The sequence below is a fragment of the Melitaea cinxia genome, chromosome 4 (genome assembly GCF_905220565.1).
Source record: "Melitaea cinxia chromosome 4, ilMelCinx1.1, whole genome shotgun sequence".
Classification (NCBI taxonomy): domain Eukaryota; kingdom Metazoa; phylum Arthropoda; class Insecta; order Lepidoptera; family Nymphalidae; genus Melitaea; species Melitaea cinxia.
In genome coordinates, this window is record NC_059397.1 from 7,874,829 (window position 1) to 7,900,050 (window position 25,222).

A 25,222-nucleotide genomic window follows, 5' to 3' on the forward strand; every position below is an offset into this window, starting at 1 on the left:
GTATAGAAGCAACACAATTTGAAAAAAAAAATGTTGATTTTTTTATAATATTTTCTAATTCGATTTTTTTTTTAAATTTTGTTACAAATACCGTAAAATAAAATAAATCAAACAAAATAATAATAATAATAATTCAAACTATAAAGTAAAATAAAAAAGTGTCTATTTATTTTTGTCGACAGTATAAAATTACATAAATAATTTAAAAAAAAGTTTCCTAGTAATATTTTAGTTTTACAAACGTCATATTATACAGTCGTGTGACTCATATTAGGTCACTTCCGTTATATATTTCTCTAACGGTTTTAGTATCACATTTTTTTTCAATTCGCTCGCCTAGCCAAATGTCAAGCCTGCCGTAAGGAACTTCGTTCCAATAAACTTCACTATTTTGTTTTAATTTACATCGCTTTTATCTTTTCCAATCTTTGGTAATTTTCGTTATTTTGCAATAGTTTCAAATTAAACATGATCATAACTGACCCGTGGAATAGGCCTACTGGGGAAACCACGTTAAAAAAAATCGCGCTAAGTACGCTACCTCATAGGTGGCGTGGAATCGTGTGCATATTATGACAATTACAACTTTTACAAATTTTTGAATCGTTAAATCTCAGAAACGGTGGCTCGTAGGAAAAAAAGTATTGCTTGTTGTTAATTTATGTAGCTTCGAATGTCTACATTGACCGGACTATTATTGGCATTGATTTAATTATTATTATTTATGATTTGGACAAAAACTGTCATCCGAATCATAAAGGTTTCGTTTCAAGTCAGCGAAAATATTAAGACATATTTAGCACCGTACTCGCCCAGCCAATCTTGTCAAATTAACGCTGGTTTGAAATGAACCTAACAATATAATTTCGATAACATTACAAATATTCGTCAACTTATAATTAATCGTTATTAATTATATTATGTCTAAACTTAAAATAAATCCCGTACCATCACCCATGATTGCACATAATACCCGATACTTTGATTTTAAATTGCAGTCGCGCCTTTTTGTAAGGCCAGTGGATTTCCGTGACTGTTAGTTAACAAAAGATATTTTGGAGCGGAACACACGATAACGATGTTGTTCTTTATGTTGAACCTAAATCGCAGAGGAGTTACAAATTCAGTTAATACCTACATTAAGTTTGGAAGACAGAAGATAAATATTATAAATAACTGGCGTGAATTAATTCCACTCGCACTGGGATTTCAAATCCGTTTGAATTTGTTGTTTTTTTTTTAATGTAAGGACGGAATAAATTATTTCATTGTTTATTATTTGTACCGAAAGAATAAAAACACAAAGTTTCTTTTTCAAACCAGTACAAAATTGCTTTTATTTATTAGGAATTTTTTAATTGTGAACTGGCATAGGCAATTGGCCCAGTAGTTGATTGGCGAAAGATGCATTTGTAAATTTGAAATGCCGCTTGTCGTAAAATTTTAGCAGCGCAGGAGAATAAGGATGTTGCTTTTTTAGATGCATGTAATGTTCTTCAGGTTCTGATGTTGTGTGACCGCATTCTTCACATACGTACATCTGGGAAATAATAGAAACATTTTACATTAAATTTTATTCTAACGTCTTCAATCATCAATATCATCACTTTTAAAAGTAAATGAATAAAATCGTAGTTATAATAAGATAAATAACATTAAACTAAAAAACCATAAGTACATATATATATAATATAATAACTAAAAAATATTATTAAAAGGAGTCCCTTTAGGCAAGGTTCCGAAGAAGACTAATTCTTTGTCCGAAGTAGCTGCCAGCTCTTCGGTCTCCTGTGACGTCGAATAACCTTTTTGCTATTTTCTTAAAAAGCCTTTTAGCGAAAGTAAAGTATTGCAATGAAATTATAATCTTTAGTGAAATATATTCTGTTAAATTTAATTAAAATCTAAAAGTAGTTCCTAAATAAAGATTATAATAAATTATAATTTTTATTTATTATTATTACGTAATAAAAATTAAATTACCTTAGTTCTTCTTTCTTTATATGCATAGGTATGCTGAACACCGTGCACTTTCAAGCAATGAGACTCTAAAGAACATCTTTGGGTAAAAGATTTTTCACACAAATTGCATTTATAGGGTCGGACTCCTGTGTGTGTTCTGGTGTGTCTTTTTAGGTCAAAGGTGTCATTAAAACCTTTGCCACAAAAAGTGCAAAGATATCGTTTAACATCAGAATGACATTTCATATGTCTATTTAAAAGTCTTTGAAGACTGAAGTTCTTTGAGCATACTCTGCAAACAAATTTAGTAGGGTCATCTTCACTGACTAAAACTTGCTTATTTTTTTCCTCTTCTCTTTGTCTTGCATTTGCCTCAGTAGCTAAAGGATTTTTAACACCATGTCCACCGTTTATAAATTCTAATGGAAGTTCAGCTGGCAGTCCTAACTGTAACAAAACATTATAATATTATATACTTATTTATAATAAGGACAGCCATTTTGAAAATAGGAGTCAAAATATTTTCATGTGATAAGCTGAGCTTAATCAATTATAGCTGTCCTCTATAACATTTTTAAAGAAAATTTTATGTGACATATGGAAGAAATGAAATTGCATTAGGTAGAAGCAAAAGTTGATTCAGGCTCAGCGTTATATGTTAACGACATTAAATTTTGTCTTCAATGTCAACAATGATCAAAAAAATTTAATCTTATTTCATAACATTAAAGACAAATTGAATTGAAGCTTCGCCTTAAAATCAAATAATGCTTACCCTCTGTTGCAAGATTTGAATTTTGCTATCGTTGACAGAGCCTTTCTTGAGACTTACAGCAGCAGCAGGGCTGAGCGCAGAGTTCTCGATGTGATTGTTGCTATCCAAAGAATTATTTCCACCCGGCGACGGTAGTGAAACACCTGTTGGCGAATCTAAGTTCGCAAATGGGAAGCCCGGCGATAGTATTTGTTGCCTTTGTTGGAGTTGCACATGAATTTGCAGTTGTTGCATTTGACCTTCATTATGTTGTAACAGAGCAGGATTTAATTGCATCAGTAAATCTGGCCTTTCCTTGGCAAAGTTGTACGTAGAATTTTGTTCTTGGTTTGCAAAAGCTAAGTAATTAGCTTTTTCATAATACTGTCTGCTTAAATTTACTTGCTCTGCCAATGATTCTATATCTACAGCATTATGCACGGAGTCGGGAGTTATTGAAGATGACTCTCGTAATTCAGAATCGGTTATAGATTCTACATGATTATTTAACAGACTTGCAAAATCCTCTGTTGAATCTGAAAGATTTCCTAATATTCCTTCATTTGGAGCAAATGTTAATGTAGTATAGAATTGGTTATTATCTATAACATCTTCTCCCATATCTACCACCATGGAATCGTCAAAATTACTGCCATAATTACCAATGGCACCAAGATTTTCTATTTTGTTCTCATAATCAATTTCTTCATCTTTCAGCGCTAATCCATAATGGGCATTCTGCATTAATGAGTATTGTTTGCTCTGTTCTGGAAAATTTGTGTTTGGGTTTTCAGCATTTTCACAGTCCATATTAAAACCATTAATTATATTAAAATCGTTAGAGAAATTACCATTAGCGTTAAATGTGTTTTGGCCACTTTTAGTAGAAGGTCCTAAGGTTTCATAAAAAGGGGGAAGACTACCAGTAGGTGGACTGTTTGGTCCATAGTTTGATCTACCATCCCGACCATTACCTCCACTGCCTGAACCACCTCCTAGAGCACCACCTCCACCAGACGATGGGGTTGCGCTTCCACTACCAGAACTAAAAGTCCCTGATCCACCACTGTTTTGTGAGTTTCCACTTGAACCACTGCCGCCGGTTGATCGCCCATGACCCGCGGCTGCGTTGATGATTCCAGGTACTTTGGTTCCAGGTCTGTTTCGTAATACTAATACGGGTCTAGCTAAAATTCCATTCGCAATTTTGGAACTGCTTGTTCGTCTTTGCTCTCTTATTTTCTTTTCAGTTTCTTCATCTTCAGATTCACCTCTTTTTTTAGCAATAGCATAATCAATAGGCTGATCTTGTTCAGGTTCCGGAGTGGGTAATGTTGCTGGTAGTGTTACGTCAGACAGTTCTTTTTTACTATCACGAAATTGCGGTTGGGATGGTGTCCTTTGTATAACAGATACTTTTTGGCAAGTGACATTATTGTCAATACCGGGAGAAGGCGTTGACTCCGGAGAAGGTGAATTTGTAGAAGGAAGGACTACGGGTTCATTTTCTAATAAATCTTTTTCTTCTTTTATTAATGGTTTTTCCTCGTTTTTATTGTCATCAGCCAGAACAGGTAAGTATTGTTTTCGTTCTGCTTGGGTAAGTACATGTCCTCTGTGGCTTCCATATGGGATTTCACCTCCTAAAATAGAAGATATGAACCTTCTAGGTTCTTTTGTGCGTCTTTCTTGAGAGGTGTTTTCACCATGGTGTTCACCAAATACGTCTCGATCTGAAAATAAAATATTTAGATACTATATTGTTTATATATTTTAGTTTGAAAATATTTTAGTAACTAAAGGTTTCATTTAAACAAGTTACTGAGCAATGACTATTCTTGTTAATTTGTAACGTATTCGTGTAGCGTCGCAGGCGTAAGACCTCGTTGACGTCACTGGTATGTGCCTCCATAACGGTAATACTCGCCTCCGCCTTACACACCCACATTAACGATATATTTGTGTGTGTAAGTGTCGCATTATTAAAATTGTCGCTTTAGTGACAAACTCAAAGTCATGTTTTTAGCCTAATAAACACATTTAATAAACACGAGTACTAACTACGAGAAATAAGTAGGAGTTTCCTAAATTTTGTGACTATTGTGATAATGCTTTAAAAATTAAGCTCAAGTAAAAGACATAGTTTTTATATCAAAGACAATGTCACCTTACTTTTAATTAAATATAAAATAAATATATCAGGAAGGAAGCGATTGAACATCAAATTCTCTAGTTACATCTAAATATGCGTAGGTAGCCAGTGAAAGTCCCAAGGTTGGTCAAAACGAGTTCCTTTGCCCTTTCTCGGCTTTTGTTAGGGATTCAAGGACGAAGCCTGCATTGTTAAGTGTTTTTTGTTTATTTATTTTTTTGTAATTATATGGGTCTCTGTAGACGGGTGAGACAACATAAAGCTCTTTATAAAACTATGTAGGTAAACAAATTGCATATGACGCTGTAATTTTGTTATTGTCTATTGATAAAAATTATTAGTAGAGTACGTGGTGACTGTAAAAATGCATGTTTTTATAATGCTATTTTTAACAGAAATGTTGAACACTATTACTGACTGTAGTTTTGCAGAGTATTTTGTGTTATTCAAAACGAACGAGCTTTCCCGGTGTTGTACTGGTACCATAAAAAAAAACTGAAAATCACATTGTTTTATGAGCATTTCATGTAAAAATCTGTTCAAGCTGGTCATAAATGCTAATTGTTTTCGATTTTAACTATTTTAAATAACAAAATGTTTTAATATAAGTAATATGGTTAGATAATTAAACTACAAAATAAAAAAAGATTTTAAATTATTTCTCTTTACCTGTTTGTATCGCTATATATATATGGTTCGCTTAGTATCCAAAATGGGTAAACTGATTTTTGTGGCATGCTTTTGCATGTATTGCAGTAGCTGATGCTGTATGGAGCCACTTAAGTTACTTTTGTATTTAAATCGAAAGTTTTACATTTTTTCGCAAAAAAAAAATATAAAATTATTTTTAATGTCTTTATTTTATTAGCCGACTTCAAAAGGAGGAGGTTACTCAATTCGACCGTATATATCGTCGTCGACGTCGTTTATGAACCGATTTTGATAATTCTTTTTTTGTTGGCAATGAAATATCCCTAATTTGGTACCATGATAAGGAAACCAGGATCTGATGATGGGGTCCCAGAGAAATCGAGGGAAACTCTCGAAAATCCGCATAACCTTTTACTGGGTGTACCGATTTTGATGATTTTTAATTTAATCGAAAGCCGATGTTTATCATGTGGTCACATTTAAATTTCATCGAGATCTGATCACAAGTTTTGGAGTAATCTTTGATAATGCGTATTTACTTAACTATGCGTATTTTTCGTCTACACTACTAATTGAAGTCAGTTTTTCTTCGTTTGCCTGCAAACACAATTATACTGATACTAGCTGTGCCCGCGGCTTCGCCCGCGTTTAAATCAGTGAGTCAAAAAGTTTTCCCGGCAAACTTGCCACGATGTCCTTAGATGGCGAAGTGGCTTCTTCCGGACCGGGACAGATATAATATCATAAATAACGGTTCGTTATTAAACAGGTTTGTTATTTTTGTTGGCGTCCTGTCGTGTTGGCGCATTGGCGCGTTAGCACGTTGGCGCATTGGCGTGTTGGCGTGTTGGCATGTTGGCGTGTTGGACTGTTGGCGTGTTGGCGTATTGGCGTGTTGGCATGTTGGCGTGTTGGCGTTTTAACATGTTGGCGTGTTGACGTATTGGCGTGTTGGCGTATTGGCGTATTGGCGTGTTGGCGTATTGGCACATTGGCGTGTTGGCGGATTGGCACATTGGCGTGTTGGCGGATTGGCGTATTGGTGTGTTGGCATGTTGGCGTGTTGGACTGTTGGCGTGTTGGACTGTTGGCGTATTGGCGTGTTGGCGCATTGGCGTGTTGGCGTGTTGGCGTATTGGTGTGTTGGCGTGTTGGCGTATTGGCGTGTTGGAGTGTTGGAGTGTTGGCGTGTTGGCGTGTTGGAATGTTGGCGTATTGGCGTGTTGGCGTATTGGCGTGTTGGCGTGTTGGCGCATTAGCGTGTTGGAGTGTTGGCGCATTGGCGTGTTGGCGTGTTGGCGCATTGGCGTGTTGGCGTATTGGCGTTTTGACGTGTTGGAGTGTTGGCGTATTGGCGTGTTGGCGTATCAAAAAATCCGTTCTTAGCGGACGTTTACTAACTATAATCTACCTCCCTGCTAAATTTCATCTTTGTCCATCCTGGATGGATGGACCATCCAGCGGCTTTTGAGTTCTCGTGATGAGTGAGTCAGTGACCTTTCTATTTTATATATATAGATTACGATGCATTATTTGGACTCCTTTTCACCATCTATAGAGCATACATTTTAAATTTCGTCTCTTACTTTAAAAACATAGGACTTTCATACAAACTTCCAACCCCCGTTTTATCCCTTTAGGGGTCGAGTTTCGAAAAATCCGTTCTCAGCGGATGTATACGCCCTATAAGGAACCTACCTGCCAAATTTCAAGTTTATAGTTGTTATATTTTCGGAGATTTCGTGATGAGTGAGTCAACCTACCATCCCCCGTTTTAACGCTAAAAGGGAGTTGATTTCTAAAGATACATTATTTAGACACCTTCTCACCATCTATAGAGCATACGTTTTAAATTTCAAGTCTCTTACTTCAAAAACATAGGATTTTCATACAAACTTCCAACCCCCGTTTCACCCCCTTAGGGGTCGAGTTTCGTAAAATCCATTCTTAACGGATGTCTACGTCCTATAAGGAGCCTACCTGCCAAATTTTAAGTTTGTAGGTATTATAGTTTTGGAGATTTCGTGATGAGTGACCTTTCGCTTTTATATATATTATAAACTAGCTGTGCCCGCGGCTTCGCCCGCATTGTAATTAGTTTGTCACAAAGTTTTCCCGGCAAACTTCCAGTGAAACTCTCATCAAAATTGGCTTAGCCATTCCGTAAACCTTCCTCTTGAAGCCCTCTCTCCATTGGTGAAACCGCATGAAAATCCGTTCAGTAGATTTTGAGGGAATCGATCATATACGCTTTTGGGGACATTGTTTTATAACTAAACTACTGTTGCCCGCGACTACGTCCGCGTGGTTATAAAGATATGCATTACTATTAAGCTGCTTAACGCAAATTATTTTTTTATTTTAGTCACTTGAAATGCTTATCACTCCGAGTAACTTTTTCAAACGCACAATTTAGTATAATTTAATAGTTATTTTTATAAAACCTCTCTATACACCACATTTTTAGTTTTATTTTCAAGCTGCAGTATAAATAGCCTTTCAGGCGAACTTATAGCTGCTGTATATGTTTCATACAAACTATCAACCCCAATTAAACCCCTTTAGCGATGGAATATCGCAAAATCCGTTCTTAGCGGACGTCTACTAACTATAATCTACCTTCCTGCCAAATTTCATTTTAGTCCATCTTGGATGGATGGACCATCCAGCGGTTTTTGAGTTCTCGTGATGAGTGAGTCAGTGACCTTTCTCTTTTATATATATAGATTACGATGTATTATTTGGACACTTCGTCACCATCTATAGAGCATACATTTTAAATTTCAAGTCTCTTACTTCAAAAACATAGGACTTTTAAATACAAACTTCCAACCCCCGTTTTATTCCCTTAGGGGTCGAGTTTCGTAAAATCCGTTCTCCGTGGATGTTTACGCCCTATAAGGAACATATTTGCCAAATTTCAAGTTAATAGCCGTTATAGTTTCGGAGATTTTGTGATGAGTGAGTCAACCTACCATCCCCCGTTTTAACCCGAAAAGGGAGTTGATTTCTAAAGTTACATTATTTGGACACCTTCTCACCATCTATAGAGCATACATTTTAAGTTTCAAATCTCTTACTTCAAAAACATGGGACTCTCATACAAACTTCCAATCCCCGTTTTATCCCCTTAGGGGTCGAGTTTCGTAAAATCCGTTCTCAGCGGATGTTTACGCCCTATAAGAAACATATCTGCAAAATTTCAAGTTTGTATCTGTTATAGTTTCGGAGATTTCGTGATTAGTGAGTCAACCTACCATCCCCCGTTTTAACCCCAAAAGGGAGTGGATTTCTAAAGATAGATTATTTGGACACCTTCTCACCATTTATAGAGCATGCATTTTAAATTTAAAGTCTCTTACTTCAAAAACATAGGACTTTCATACAAACTACCAACCCCCGTTTTACCCCCTTAGGGGTCGAGTTTCGTAAAATCCGTTCTTTACAGATGTCTACACTCTATAAAGAAACTATCTGTCAAATTTCAAGTTTGTATCTGTTACAGTTTCGAAGATTTCGTGATGAGCGAGTCAACCTACCATCCCCCGTTTTAACCCCAAGAAGGAGTTGATTTCTAAAGACACATAATTTAGATACCTTCTCACCATCTATAGAGCATACATTTTAAATTTCAAGTCTCTTACTTCAAAAACATAGGACTTTCATACAAACTTCCAACCCCCGTTTTATCCCCTTAGGGGTCGAATTTCGTAACATCCGTTCTTAGCGGATGTCTACGTCCTATAAGGAACCTACCTGCCAAATTTTAAGTTTGTAGGTGTTATAGTTTCGGAGATTTCGTGATGAGTAAGTCAACCTACCATCCCCCGTTTTAACCCCAAAAGGGGGTTGATTTCTAACGATACATTATTTGAACGCCTCCTCACCATCTATAAAGCATACATTTTAAGTTTCAAATCTCTTACTTCAAAAACATGGGACTCTCATACAAACTTCCAACCCCTATTTTACCCCCTTAGGGGTTGAGTTTCGTAAAATCCGTTCTTAGCGGATGTCTACATCTTATAAGGAGCCTACCTGCCAAATTTCAAGTTTGTAGGTGTTATAGTTTCGGAGATTTCGTGATGAGTGAGTGACCTTTCGCTTTTATATATATTATAGATAGATAGATTAGTTGGGTATGATTGAGAATTTTGGACATTAAATTGGTATTGGGTGTAATTGGTCACTGAATATCTCATTTTATTTCATAAAGCATTTAAAACATTACGTGAAATACTAGAAATTTACAAGTGTACATTACGAACATCTTAATTGAGTTTTAAAATTTTGTTTGAATTTGAATTGTTTATCCTAGTAACGGATTAGCTTCTACAGAGATTGTTATTTTAAATAGATTAACTTACGAATAACCAACATTATACACGCAACATTGAAGTCATCGTAACGACGTCTATTTAAATAGTGCGGTTTTTATTCTAAAACGGTAAGTCAAGGTCCCGTAATTACCATGTCCATATCTATTCAGATACTTGCTGTTTCCTGTCGAGAAACTGTACGGACAACCTTGAATGCGAGCAGTCATTATTTGGCGATTACAGTGCTAGCCTTCTTTGCTCCTCGCTTTGGTTTTTGGCATAAATTAGCTATGGTCATTAAAAATTTTAACATACAAGCTATTTTAAATCCTATGTCTTTTTATTTTGAGACTAAATTACTTTAAGATGTTTTGCACAAAAACAAAATACACAGACAGCGTATGGCTAATATTATTGTAGCAGCTTCGTAATATCACTAAAAAAGTAATATTTTTTTCAATATTAGAGTTGATAATTTTATCAGGATATACCGGTAATGATAAATGAAATTGTAATTTAGCCGTGTGACATTGAGATCGCTTTAACCATCATTTAGCAATGATGTTACAGGAAGTTGAAATATTAACTGACTCTGCGACTACCGTTATTAAATACACAAATTCTAATTAATTATTTACTGACGCATTAAAAAAAATCTTTTATTGTCAAGCAACATAGGCTTATAGTTGGTTAGTACAATATAATTACTTAAGAACTATGTAAGTAAAACAAAATACAAACAAAAAATAAAAATTAATAAATAGAAATAAATAAATAGCTACCACAGGGAGATTGATCCAGTCACATTTTATACATATAACTTGATAAATCTCCTCATGGTCGGCCCATCCAGACTTTCTTCAAATAACTTCAGGATGCTGTTGGTGCTTACCCTCACCCTTTGTATTGTTGACGCCACCTTCTTACGCATTATCGTGAAATAATCGTCAGTGTGAGCATCTGCAAACATCCCTGACGCACTATAGTAATATGGTAGCCTCAACAGCGCCCTGAAGGACCTGGGACGTGTGCCGCTCTTCGGGTACAGCTAGCCCAAAGGCTGCTGGTGTAGAATGTTTGGCAATAATCCTATTATCGCCTTAAATGGCGATACATTTTTTAGATGTCACAATCATTATACGTTTCTTATTTAACTAGTTTCGCTCGATATATCGGTTGATTATGCAATGTCTAATTATTAATGAGGAACGTGTTTATTTTATGAGTTTTGTTAGTTATTACTACCCATATTTTATCATACCTTTTAAAATTTGGTATTAATATTGATTCGCATTCAAGTGAATATAAGGAGACTATAAAACAGGTCACATCTAAAGAAAAACTGACGAGAAACAGCGGGCGGACTAGCAGGTATGTCCTTGCGCTTGGGGTTATCGTACGCTAGTAGCATTTAAAGTATTAAAAACTTAAAACAGCTATGAAGAACCGCTTTGGATGGAGCACATTCACATAAAATTCCGTTCAAACCTTTTTTCCATAAACAAGCGCCGATAGCACACGGTACATCGGGAGCGCACTGGCCGCAAAGGATCGGTTAAAAGGTCACTTGGAAGGACGTTATTTTTATTCTGCATTATTTGTTGTAAATTAGCCGTATGGAAGTTTACTTTTAGAATTAAACGTGCTATGTCTACCTATATTATACTGTTTTTGTTTACGAAATAATGATAATTAACCGTTTGTGAAATGAATTAATTATTTTGAATATTAATTTTAAGATCACCTAAATTATAACATGTAATTATACAGTAAACGAGCCTTCCGGATATTATCAGCAGAGTACTGTACAAAAAACGTCGCTTTATTATTTCTTGCCTCTAAACGAACAGCTACAAAAACTGTTCAACGCTTTATTATTACTTTGATCACAGCATGAATCACAACCAGATTTGGCAAGGGTTAATGACCTAAATATGTTTGCCGAAGTGTTCAAGGCTAAAACAGACTAATTTAGTTGACTGAATGGAAAAAAATATCTACATCTAATATGAACGTAAATTTATTTAACATATTTATTATATCTACTACATTTTATAACCGTTAATGTTCAAAGAAGTATGAGACTCGGTGTCGGGACATTCAAGGCCTTTTTAAGCCAAATTTTTAGTCAATGATAAATTAAACAATGCTATTGGATTTTCTTAATAAATAATAATTAAATTGTTTCTTTACAAAAAAATATAACCTACATTTTTAAAACGAATTAACGGCAAAAGTCATTGTTTTGCAAATTAAAACCTACAAGTTGTATTTTGAGATGATTCAATTGTTCTGTAGAACGCCTTTATGTTGTCGTCAAATCTAAGATATCGTGGGCCGCGATCTGTAAATTGCTCCGAAATACCTACACGAAATGATTATCTCTTACAGCATGATACAACAATAGCGGAGATGACCTTACTCTTGTATGTTCGCGACGTTGTCTTTTAAATAAAAAGAAATAAAAAATAAAATTGCCGACTGTACAATTTAAAATATCCATTCAATTGTTTTGAAGACTTAATGAATTCTACAAAAACGTGATGTGAGTGTAAATGATAAAGATAAAACCTGTGAAGTCAATATTTTGTTAGCGTTAAAATAATGTGGTTTCAAATGTACTGTTATCACAATGGGCGAGGATCAATCAGTCTTTCTTCTAGAATGCACTTAAAACTACCGCTTATCTGTATCAGACCTCAGTACAATAATTTATACCGTAGACTTTGAAATATGTGGATTTGTCCTAAGGAGAAGGTACATATTAATTCCACTACTTATTACTGTTCATTTGAGTATTTATTATGAGACCACAAGTTTATAGCTGCTACGTTGTTATGATATAATACGAAATAGAATGAGTTATAATTAAGGCAGTACTTATAAACAAATATAAATACAAAAATACCGTTCGGCTTAAACCAACTAACCTTAATTATTCCCGTAATCGCTATGTAATATATTTTAATTACACAGTTACAGTCAGAATATATAAAATCCATTGGATGTTTTATCTTCTTATTACTTTATACCATCAATTACACAATTGATAGTCTTAAATTCTTAATAGCATCCGTTATAAGTTACGGGCAAATCGTATAATTTATTTGCTGTCCAAAATTTCGTAGTAATTGTATGCAATGCTGATTTCGGTCCTTTTTTTTCCACATAGTATACTGTATAGATACTGTAATACAGTATGTAAACATACAATACTTAATTTACCTAGTCACTGTGTGAATTTCCTAAGTATTGTATATAACAACAACAAGTGATCTCGTCTTAACTGAAAATGAAAGAATAAAGTCATTTGACACACAGAAAGACATGGATCAAGCTAGATTATAGTTATACATAAATACATCGAAATTAAATTACTTCTTAAAAGTGTCTATGTAAACTATACATTAATATTAAAAACATTCAACTTTTTTAAACATGCTAAAAGAACCGTTATACGAGTAAATAAACTGTCGACTGTTGTAGCAATACAACTAATTTGAAATTGTATAATGTAATAAAGTATGGAATATAGAGATATACATACACAACACACGAGTTCACGTTATTTTTGGCGTAAACTTGTGGAGGCCTATGTCCAGCAGTGGACTGTATAGTCTGTAATGATTGATTGTAATGATAAAGATATAAGGCTAAAATAAGTATGGATTATTGTCTTAAAGGAAGGGGATTTAAAGACTTAGTGAATAAGTTCAGAAATGTTTTAAAATATATGTAAGGAAGTCCTTAAAGTAATTTTAAATTAAAAAACACCATGGGAATGGAATGATATTTTACATATCAAGATAAACGTTAAAGAAATAAACGTCTTGTTATAAAGGTAACTTATTTCTGTAATTTAAATCAATTGGTTTTTTTTTTACACTTCAAAATATTGGCAGGAAATTGATAGTCATGCTTAATTATAAAAGAAATTAAGTCACGACTATCTCGAATTGTAATCTGTTTTGTTTTCGTAATGTTTTTTGCGATGACGTCTGTAAATATTACATAATTGATTGCTATACATTGTATTGTAATTCATTCGAAAACAGCAAGATTGATTTCGCCTGTATTACGTACTAGCGATCCGCCCCGGTTTCGCACGGGTGCAATGCTGATACGAAATATACTACAGAATGTCTTTATTTATAGTGTGAAGCTAGCTATGGTTATTGACATAATAACAACAACATTCAAATATTTGTCGTTAGATTACACGTTGTTACAGAATGCGTTGAAGAAATAAAGGTTCACTGCTCGTTCCCCGTAGGTGATAGCGTGATAATATGTAGCCTGTATGTTGATCCGACTTCTTAATAATATTTGTGCCAAATTTGAAGTAAAGCCATGCAGTACTTTTTGAGTTTATCCCGGACATACATATAGACAAACAAACAAACAGACAAAAAATCTAAAAACTATATTTTTGGTTTCGGTGTTGATTGCAGATCACACCCCAAGTATTCTTTTAAAAAATTATTCAATGTACAGTTTTGACTTTCCTACCATTTTATTATATGTATAGATAATGGAGAAGACTGACTGGAGGATCATATAAAATAACTTGTGTAACATGTTTAATATACATTTCATACATAATCTAGAAGCCGTATAGATACACAGCTCTTCATAAGCAAGTAAACAATTGTCAAAAAAACACAAAAATATATAAATATAGACGCAGGTGTATTTAATATAAATGCTGAGCAATTAAACTGCAGCCCGTATCTCGGTAGCTCATAGGAGAACCGGTGATTTGAATATCTTAACAAGACATGTGTGACCATTCCTAGAACAAACGCGCCATCATGTGCAACCCATCTTGCTTCGGCCACGCAAAAAATATGCCCTTATACACTCTTTAAGTGGCATCTTGAATCAGCTTGTTGACGTTTAAAAGTCGCTTACGTATATGTATTTGTCAATTAAGAGCAAATAGTTTATTTGCCTTTGTATATGGAATTATTGAGTTAAATTCAAATAGAGATGTATTACATAAATCAACATAATACTTAAATGATTTTAGATTATCACAGAGTAGCGACATAATGCATATACCTATATTCATTAATATTTTTATTGAAAAATACTTACCTACTAACATAAATATCATGTAGCTATAAAATAAATATTCTTATTTTTAAATGATTTGCTTACTGTAGATACTGTTGTGTGTAGTTACTGTAGATAGCGGTTTTGAGCCACTTTTTAAGACAATTTGTTATACTTAGATACATTTGTAAGATCATATATTTAAGTCTTATTTTGTTTAAGAACATAGGAACATTTTAAATGTAAAAAAAGAAATGGCATATTTTCAAACATTTATCTTCAAAGGTACGATAATCAAACATTTTAAAGAGCGTTGAGATTAAATGCAATTGTTCGGGCCTCGCCATTCCGAGAACGGTTTTACTCCACTATGAATGTATTTTTTTTTATGATCGCAAATCTCTGAAAAGGTAAATCGTTAAAAAGTAACACAATGGTCGAAGGATACAATGGCGAACCGGCCACATGGCGAAATGCTTTTTCGTTTTTTTTCACTCGAACTTACTTTGTTGCAGTTCAGGTACTATGTAAATTTTAGATTAAAGTTAGCTTTGTTTAGAATAGAGTATAAAATAACATTTGTTAAATAAATAGAAATAAAAAAAAAACACAATCATTTATCATAACGCACCTTTAATAAAACAAAGATGTAACTCAAAATTTGTGGATTTGGAGATTTTACAATAAAACGTGTCTTCGTCGCGTAAAGAATAGGTAGACTTCGACTCCGGCGTTTTAACTATAAGATACAGAGAGATACGCGATTGTTGCTCTCTTTTCTATCAACTGGAGCTGACAAGTCAGTTCTTATAAAGTGGCGTGATTCAGAGATGCACCGGCAGTGAGCGTAGATTGAAGTTCTGTCGTTTTTAATAACATCAAATAATTCGATATTGGATTAAAAGGTAAATATGGAATATTTTATTATTTAAAAATAAAAAGATAATTTTTGTTATACTTCATTCTCTCAGAAAACGCATTTGATGACGATATGATGACATTTGGATTTACTTCGTTTTTGTTTTAAAAATTGACAAATTTTACAAAGTTAACGCCTAACACTTCAGTTTTATATTGAAATATATGCCTTAGTTGTTGGAGTAATTGATTAAGTATCACTTTATTGTAATAAATAAGGCTGTTTATAAAAGTTACTTTTGTTTACTTCTTTTTATTATTTAGAATGACGAAAGATAAGTAAAAACTTTCAACATTAATTCCCTTTTCGTGTAAAAGTTAAGAATAACTTGTAACTGTTGTGCTTATTTGTATAGGTTTTGAAAATTGTGTCGTCTTAGAGCTCACAATTTTTTTTAAGTTTAATACCACAATCAGAAACTGAACACCACAATGAAGAGTTACAGCGTATCGAGCGTAAAAGTTATAAGATAAACATAATAGTGTAATAAGTTATAATTTTTTTTTCTCATCTGATTACTGTAATAAATGTGAAAGTTTATGAGGATGACATATGGATGGATGTTTGTTACTCTTTTACGGCAAAACGACTGAATAGATCATTGTCATTCAACAATCCTGCTACTTTGACGTTAAATAACGATTACGATTATTATTCATCCTTAAAATATACTGCAGTATTATCAGTTATTGTTATTTTAGACTAAAGAAGTTATGCAGGTTGAAGAGGAAAATCAACAAAATACATATATCTCCAGAGCCCAAAAAGGTAACTGAAGAGCTGACGAAAATGATGACACCGACTCAATATTTTACTGTTACTTATGAGTTGACGAGAAAAATGACACCTAAATAATACTAGCCATTTACAGTCCTCTAGTTCGTCTTCGAAATCATCTTCATCTAGTTCCGATTCATCTAGCTCATCATCGTCAAGCTCTTCTAGCTCATCTTCATCCAGTTTTTCAAGCTCCAATAGTTCAATGCCTACCCAAAACCCTGCCCCACAAAACGTTACAACGGATTGTAAAGAAAAGACGTCTTACAGCAATTCACCACAAAATAGCGAGAGGCAGCAAATTCAGCTGAGAGAGCGACGAAATTAAAATAGTGTGGCCAGTTACAATATTTCTCCAGCATACACAGATCTAAGTGACGTCGACCTGAGTGACGACGATCCACTGTAGATTTTAATACGTTTTTTAATAAGCCTATCAACAGAAGAAATTTTATGTTTGAAAATCAAAGTTCTTCTGACTCTGACTGCAATAATAAACCAAATATTTGTCAGTCAGTTCAGCCTATTGCAATGCACTGCTGGACATAGGCCTCCCCAAGTTCGCGCTAGACATCCCGGTTTTCCGCAATCCTCATCCAGCTTACATCGGCAATCTTACGTAGATCGTCGGCCAGAGGACGTCACACACTGTGTTTGCCAAGACGCGGTCTCTACTCCAGGACGCGTCTGCTCCAATAGCCACCGGTGCTGCGACACAGATGATCAGCCCACTGCCACTTCAACTTGCTAATTCTGTGGGTTATGTCGGTTACTTTCGTTCTCTCGCGGTAGTCTCGTTTCTAATCCTATCTTTGAGGGAAACCCCAAGCATGGCCAGTTCCATTGCACGTTGAGGGACTTTATATTTGTGGACCAGTCTCTTGGTCAGTGTCCATGTCTCGGCTCGGTATGTTAACACAGGCAGGACGCATTGCTCGAAGACTTTTGTCTTCAAGCATTGCGGAATCTTCGAAGTGAAGACTCGACGAAGCCTGCCAAATGCCACCCAGCCCCACCGAATCCTCCTATCCGCCTCCTTCTCAAAGTTGTTGCAGTCTAGTTGGATAGTATGGCCTAAGTAAATATAATCCTGAACAACTTAGAGAAGGGTAACATCGACCTATACCTGTCTCGGTATGACTTGGTTGTTAGACATAACTTTCGTTTTGTCCAAGTTCATACAGAGAACGACACGTCGGGAGGACTCGTTTAGACCGGCTAGCATTTGGCCTAACTCATCTAACGTGTCCGCAAAGATGACGATATCGTCGGCGAAACGAAGGTGAGAGATGTATTCACCGTTGACGTTGATGCCTTGTTCCCTCCAATCCAAGGTCTTAAAGATATCCTCCAGCGCAGTGGTAACAGTTTCGGTGATATTACATCTTGCTGTCTTACTCCACACTGCAGGGAAATAGGTCTTGTTCTCTGGTCCTGGACATGAACGGTCATCGTCGTTGCGTCGTACATACATCTCAGTACCACGATATATAGCCAGTCGATATGACATCTCTGCAGAGAGTCCAGGACAGCCCAGGTCTCGACAGAGTTGAAGGCTTTCTCGCAGTCCACAAATTCCATACACAGCGGCTGATTATATGTCTCTGTCTTTTGAATAATCTGCCGAATAGTATGGATGTGGTCTACGGTGTTGTAGCCATTTCGAAACCCAACCTGCTCTGGTGGTTGGAATTCGTCGAGTCTTATGGCGAGACGATTCGAAACTACCCTCGAAAACAGCTTATATACGTGACTTAAAAGTGAGATCGGTCTGTAATTCTTCAGCAGAGACTTAACGCCTCTCCTAAAGAACAACTAGAACAGCACTACCACACTCCTGGACCACAACTCCGGCGTAGTACCTCGGTGGATGTCAGTGTTAAAGAGTCTTGCCAAGTCTTTTAGGGCAGGTCGCTCTGCGGCTTTAAGAAGCTCAGTTGTACAAATATGTGTGGGGGCCGCAAAAGGTCACTAAACGTTGAAAAATGGCATCAAATTAGAGCAAAACGGCTCAGAAACATAGGCCAATCATATACGTCAGTGTCAAAAGCTCGTAAACAAATCCAGCTCGTTTTATAAAAGATACATGTACCGAAAAATGTAAATTCAAATGTGCAGAAAATATTGATTCCGACGGTATTTAACTTAGGGTTTCACCAACCAAAAAAAGGTCAGTGTGATCTATGTGTATCATATGATAATTCAAACAATGAGAAAAAACAAGATGATAGACAATATAAGAAAGAAGAGACTGCTGATTTTTATACTATTTACTAGCTGACCCCGCAAACGTTGTTTTGCCATATATGTTATTAACCCCCTTAATACCCCCCCCCCTTTTTTTTAACTTAGGGGTATGAAAAATAGATGTTGTTCGATTCTCAGACCTACCCGATATGCACACAAAATTTCGTGTGAATCGGTCTAGCCGTTTCGGAGGAGTTTAACTACAAACACCGCGACACGAGAATTTTATATATTAGATTATTTGTGGTTAGTTGTTATTTGTGATTTTAGGAGATATTTACTGGAGACTAATTGTACCTAATTCTTATAATAGTACATAGCTTTTGTTTTGTTTAAAAAACAATATTTGAAGCCATAAAGAGATATACAAATATCAGATGATTCATAAAAATTTGTTTAATTTAAAAAAAAGGTGATAAATTTCAGTTTTCGTTTTATAAAAAAATGATGCATTAGTACATACAACGTCATAATTACAATTAAATAATTATAAAACGAAATATTGTGATTTATTTTTAAAACTTTTTGTTATGTTTTAATACTAAAGAGAATTTTTTTGAAATACTACTTAAAATATTAAGTAATTTTTGGCATAAAGAGATTTAAGTCGGAACTTTTTTTTCATCTCCATTTTACAGCTATTATAGATTTTAACACAGTTGTTTTTCTATTATTCTATTAATCTCTGTACTTTAAACTACTGATATCAATAGTAAAAGTCATTAAGAGCATTACAAATAATTAGTAATTTTTAATCAAACACAATGCGGAAAAAGTGCTAAACTTCAAACGCCAATTCCCACAAATTGCGATTTTTGAGTTACATCTTTGTTTTATTAAGGGTGCGATAATTCATATATTATCAGATGATATGATATCATTACTTATTAGTTTTTTCATCATTAAGTTCGTAATTGATAACTGAGGACCTCGCGAACCCAAACACGTAAAAACGAGTGTGTTTTTAAACAGCATTGACATCAAACAAGTCAAAAAGTATTTTGTTCGTCTTGTTATCTAGTAATTTAAAAATCACATTATACGAAATTCAGAAAAACGAAAAGTCTCTTATTTTAAATCATAGTTACCAGTTTTGGTTCTTCATCTCCATGATCATATTGAATTATCATTAATATCAACGGCCACTCAGGTAAAGTGGTGACGTTAAACTAAACGCCGGCAGTCAGTGATTCGATTTCCGCTGGCGACGCTCTCCACGTTTTTTTTTATCAATATTCATTTTAGGTCTGAGAATTTTTTCCCGAGGGATTCTATTGTAGGACACCATACGTGTAGCGTGTAAGCTTCATGGTATAGCTGATATCATAGACACATAATATCATTTGTCAGTCTAGAGAGAGAAGTTTTGAAGTTACCAATAGTGGAGCAGAGTAGTAAATTAAGCATTTATTCTTCTTCTAAAAATCGAAACGGCGTTAGCTCAGAAGTGGGATGTGTAATGTTTTTGTTTACTGTAAATACAAAAGTATTTTATTAGTTTAAATTGTTATAACTGTGCTATTTAATCTATAATATATATAAAAGCGAAAGGTCACTCACTCATCACGAAATCTATAATAATATATATAAAAGCGAAAGGTCACTCACTCATCACGAAATCTCCGAAACTATAACAGCTATAAACTTGAAATTTGGCAGGTAGGTTCCTTATAAGGTGTAGACATCCGCTAAGAACGGATTTTATGATATTCGATCCCTAAGGGTTACCCCCTTAGGGATCGAATATCATAAAATAATATAATAATATAAAATGGGGGTTAGAAGTTTGTATGAAAGTCCTATGTTTTTGAAGTAAGAGACTTGAAATTTAAAATGTATGCTCTATAGATGGTGAGGAGGTGTCCAAATAATGCACCGTAATCTATATATATATATAAAAGAGAAAGGTCACTGATTCACTCATCACGAGAACTCAAAAAACCGCTGGATGGCCATCCATCCAGAATGGACAAAGGTGAAATTTGGCAGGGAGGTAGATTATAGTTAGTATACATCCGCTAACAGCGGGTTTTGCGATATTCCACCGCTAAGGTGGTTTTATTGTGGTTGATAGTTTGTATGAAACATATACAGCAGCTAAAAGTTTGGCTGATAGGTTATTTATACTGCAGCCGGAAAATAAAACTAAAAATGTGGTGTATAGAGAGGTTTTATAAAAACAACTATTAATTATACTAAATTGTGCCTAAAATAAAAAAATAAATTGCGTTCAACATCTTAATAGATTCGCATATCTTCATAACCACGCGGACGTAGTCGCGGGTAACAGTTAGTGTATTATAAAACAAAGTCCCCAAAAGTGTATGTGATTGATTCCCTCAAAATCTACTGAACGGATTTTCATGCGGTTTCACCAATAGAGAGAGGGCTTCAAAAGGAAGGTTTACGGAACGGCTAAGCCGATTTTGATGAGAGTTTCACTGGAAGTTTGCCGGGATAACTTTGTGACACACTGATTTCAACGCGGGCGAAGCCGCGGGCACAGCTAGTTTCATATAAACTTGTAATTTCACTTTGTTTAAAAATAACCCTGCGTAAAGTAATACCATCACATCACTTCAGCCTAGGCAAGTAATACCATAAACCAAACATATAACTGTTAAGATTTTTAATAGAAACAACGTTCATGAATAATTCCGGTGTTACTAAACTAAATTAACATTTATTGAACTAAATATGCTATGAAACGGGCTGTGCCTGGAGCCTCAAAGATATAATCAGAAATATGACTATCCTCAAGAGAACAAAAGTAACCGACGTAGCCCGTGGAATCAGCAAGTTAGAGTGGGTTGCTCACGTGTGTCGCAGTACTAATAGCCGCTGGAGCAAGTGTCTTGGAGTGGAGATAGCGTGTTAGCAAACGTAGTGTGGGATGGATGCCCTTATGATGCCCTTTGGTCCGCTAGACCAACGATCTACGCAATCTCGCTAGCGAAGCTGGCGAAGATTGTCAGATGTTTGGCGCGAACTTGAGGAGGCATATGTCCAGCGGTGGACTGCGGTAGACTGAAGCGAGCGATAGTTGTAGACTAAAGTCATAAAAAATAAGTATGTTTTGTATAAGTTAGGTATATGTATTATGTATGTGTTAGATATGTGTTATTTATTATGATGTTTATCTTAGTGTAATAAAACTATGTATAAAAAAGACAATGATAGCGACGCGTTGAAATCTTTTGTATAAGATATTCACTAAACGCTATATTTAAGCTACATGACTGTTGTATTATTTTTACTACCTAAATATTATTCAATTAATTTACAGCAAATAAAACAAACTTTAAATTAAATTTTGCACTCCATTAATAAATTACACATTATCTAATCTTCTATTTAAACAATAATATAGTTTTAGCGAAATTAATAACAATTACAAATAGACTAATAAAGTTGACTTTATCATTTATAAAAAAACTACAATTGGTTTTAATATAAGCGGCAGCGACGTTCCCCTTGCCCTTATTTATAATATAATACTTATCCCCTGACCTTACGAGCAATTTGCCCTTTTGTACAGGTGTCAGTTCACCTGGAAGTATGATCTACTCAATTTACCCTTTATGTCAAGTGTTCCGATAATAGGAATGCGGGCTTTCCGTAACGGTACGCCCGATCAATATATTTTCTTTGTTTTAGCACGAAGCAAATTTAATACTGGAAATAAATTTAAATGTTAACATTTAAACACAGCTAATGTATGTAAAACAACATAAGTAAAAAACAAATTAATTAATATAGAAGTAAAAACGTCTCAATCTCTAATTAGTTCGTCATTTAAGATATCTGTTTTTGTTCGCCATTTCAAGTTTGATCATAGCGGCCCACAATTAAACTTATGTATTTGTACGGTGTATTATTCAATGTAACGTTCTTGAGCGAAACGGTCAGCAAGCAAAAACAGTTCATTTAATGTAAAACCGTAATACACATTGTAGTTATTATTTAAATGACAGAGATCGCGGTGAGTGACCTAAATACAAAGCGACGAGCGGAAGCGCGCCATTGTGCTGCAATCATTGACACCTCAAACCACGGTTCCTGTCATGATTCGACTTGCCCATTTAAAACTGCACATACTCGTCTGGCTGTAAAATACGATGATAAGTATTTAAAACCAAAGCTTGTGTCATCGAGTACTTAGTTTATGGTGTCTATCTATTAACTTGATTTGCTTATCGTTTTTTTTTTTTGACAACATAATTAAGAGTTCAAGGCAATATTATATGGTGTTTATGAAATCTTTTTTCTACTTTTGGATTTAACTCCAAATCGTCTGTAGAGAAGAATAAGGTAAACCAGGATTCCCCTATTTCTTTATTGAAAAGTTCCATTTTAGTGTAAAATGATAGGTCATAACGATTGTAATTCTTGTTATATGATCTAAGAGTCAATGTTCGAATGGCCTTGAAAATGTTTGGAAGGCGAAGGATTTAGTGTTACAAAAAACTAGGTACATAACGTATTAGGTACGTAGGTACATTTAATTCAAATAAATGTTTTTATTTGGGTACACAAATCAACACGTGCGTTTCGAAACATTACTATTTAGTTCTAGTCGTTTTTAATGATATAAACTTTATTTTACCTATGAATTTGCATCTTAAAAAAACATACTAATGTAATAATATACTTAGTCAAGTTTTAACATATTTGTGCAAATTAAGAGTCTGCGAAAAGACGCAAAAACATTACAGTTATAGCAGTGATTCATTCGCTGTATGTACCTGACACCGTTAATATCCTTGGTGACGTTTCATCCTACTCGGTTATATTTTACATAATACTGAACAAAACAATGCAATAAAATAAAAATTAATTGTTCCCGTTTTATTAGAGCTTTATCCAATGTGTTTAAGATTTTGGCTAAACAGCTCTAACATTTATTAAACCTTTTAGTTAAACAGAAATGGAGTTGCATCTACAAAAATGCATAGTTATATTATTGATAAAATCAGTTGACAAAAGAATAACACATGAAAGATCACGCAAGTAACACATGACCGCAGGTAGACATTTCTTGGCTTAGCGTGGTCGGAAACAAGATTCTGAGTATTCTTTTTTTGTTTGGGCGGGTAGCCGTTATGGAGAAAATAAAGAATAAATAAAAGTAGTTCCCTAAAACCCGTAGTATAATTATGATAACTGTAGATTATTAGGTTTAATTTATGTTGTAACTAAACCTCAAATAGCGAAAATATTTGGAAGTATAAAATTGTTAAGAACTCCAATGAATGGGCGCATTATTTGAATCGAAACTCACCGGCACATTCCTTGTCCTTTTTCGAGAGGAGTGGTATGGGACCGTCATCGAGAGGAGAGCCAGGGCACAGCGGGTCACCTTTACTGAGAAGTTCCTGACCCTCCTGTAACCCAAGTTGCTGTTCATGCAACCGCTTCTTTATAAGGAAAATTTTCGGCATTTTTAGTCGCTAATTAACACTGCACTGGATCCTTCTGTTCGTCGATAATCACAAGTTCATATAAAAAATCACCCCGTCCAAAATCGGTAAACACAAATTTGCATCATAACACCATACAGTAGGTTTCCTCACGCCGCTGTTTACTTAGTGCGGAGCAGCTAGCGGCACATACAGTACCGTTGGCCGCTGCGAAAGGACTGCGAGATCGTAGGTGTGCGTTGCCCACGACACCGTTGCCCGAACAGGTCCGCCCGCGCCCGCGCCGGCGCCGCCCGCCCGTCCCCGTGCGCCCGCGCCGACACCACTATAAAGCCGAGTCCACACCAGGCCTTTACAAATACAGATTCCAGTAAAAGTACTAGGACTTAATACGACCCGGGTGTGTTTTAATAATACCGTATTTATAAGTTTTAAGGTGCGTGTAATTTATGACACTCACTCTATATCTAACAAAACAAAAATAATTATGTAATTATTATAAACTAGTAGCAGTAGATAAATATTGTTTATGTTGATACTACTATGATTATAATTACCCTAATTACTATTATATTATCTCATAAGTGTCATATGTAAGTTAATAATAACAAAATGATGTACGAGTATAATGCTTGAAATATTCATGGACACTTAACAATTAGCTGTTTTAAAAGTAATTCTTTAATAAATTCTTGGAAAAAATCTTAAAGAATCTGTGTCAAGCAAATCATCAAAAATGAATCATAAAATTTTCGGACTTCACGTTCGATGAAGTGATTTTTTAAGATGATATGGATAATATCTTCTATATTATCGTTAAATCATTTTAATAAATATGTATTAGCGTAACTTAAAACAAATGTACATAAGTTTTGCTGTTAGAATATTTTATATCTGTTTTATCTCAGCACTCAAAACAGTTATATTGATCATGTTTATTCAAGAGTTCTGTCCTTCTTTAACAAT

General features: G+C 34.8%; 1 protein-coding gene and 1 long non-coding RNA gene across 3 annotated transcripts; both read right to left on the reverse strand.

Moving 5' to 3' along the window:
- Nucleotides 1-1,306: 1,306 nt before the first annotated feature.
- LOC123670097 (transcriptional regulator ovo-like) lies at nucleotides 1,307-24,516 on the reverse strand. 2 transcript variants are annotated; one of them, XM_045603607.1, is made up of 4 exons: nucleotides 24,118-24,516; nucleotides 2,795-4,449; nucleotides 1,984-2,409; nucleotides 1,307-1,540 (listed from the first exon to the last, which is right to left on the reverse strand). In XM_045603607.1, exons 1-4 carry the CDS (start codon nucleotides 24,275-24,277, stop codon nucleotides 1,355-1,357), a joined length of 2,427 nt encoding a protein of 808 aa, XP_045459563.1. In that variant the 5' UTR covers nucleotides 24,278-24,516; the 3' UTR covers nucleotides 1,307-1,354. The 2 variants fall into 2 exon arrangements, with proteins under 2 accessions (XP_045459563.1, XP_045459562.1); XM_045603606.1 differs by having other exon boundaries at nucleotides 2,738-4,449.
- LOC123670098 lies at nucleotides 19,684-21,734 on the reverse strand. Its single transcript, XR_006745870.1, has 2 exons — nucleotides 21,655-21,734; nucleotides 19,684-20,308 (listed from the first exon to the last, which is right to left on the reverse strand). It is a non-coding gene; the product is annotated as an uncharacterized LOC123670098 (long non-coding RNA).
- Nucleotides 24,517-25,222: the final 706 nt, after the last annotated feature.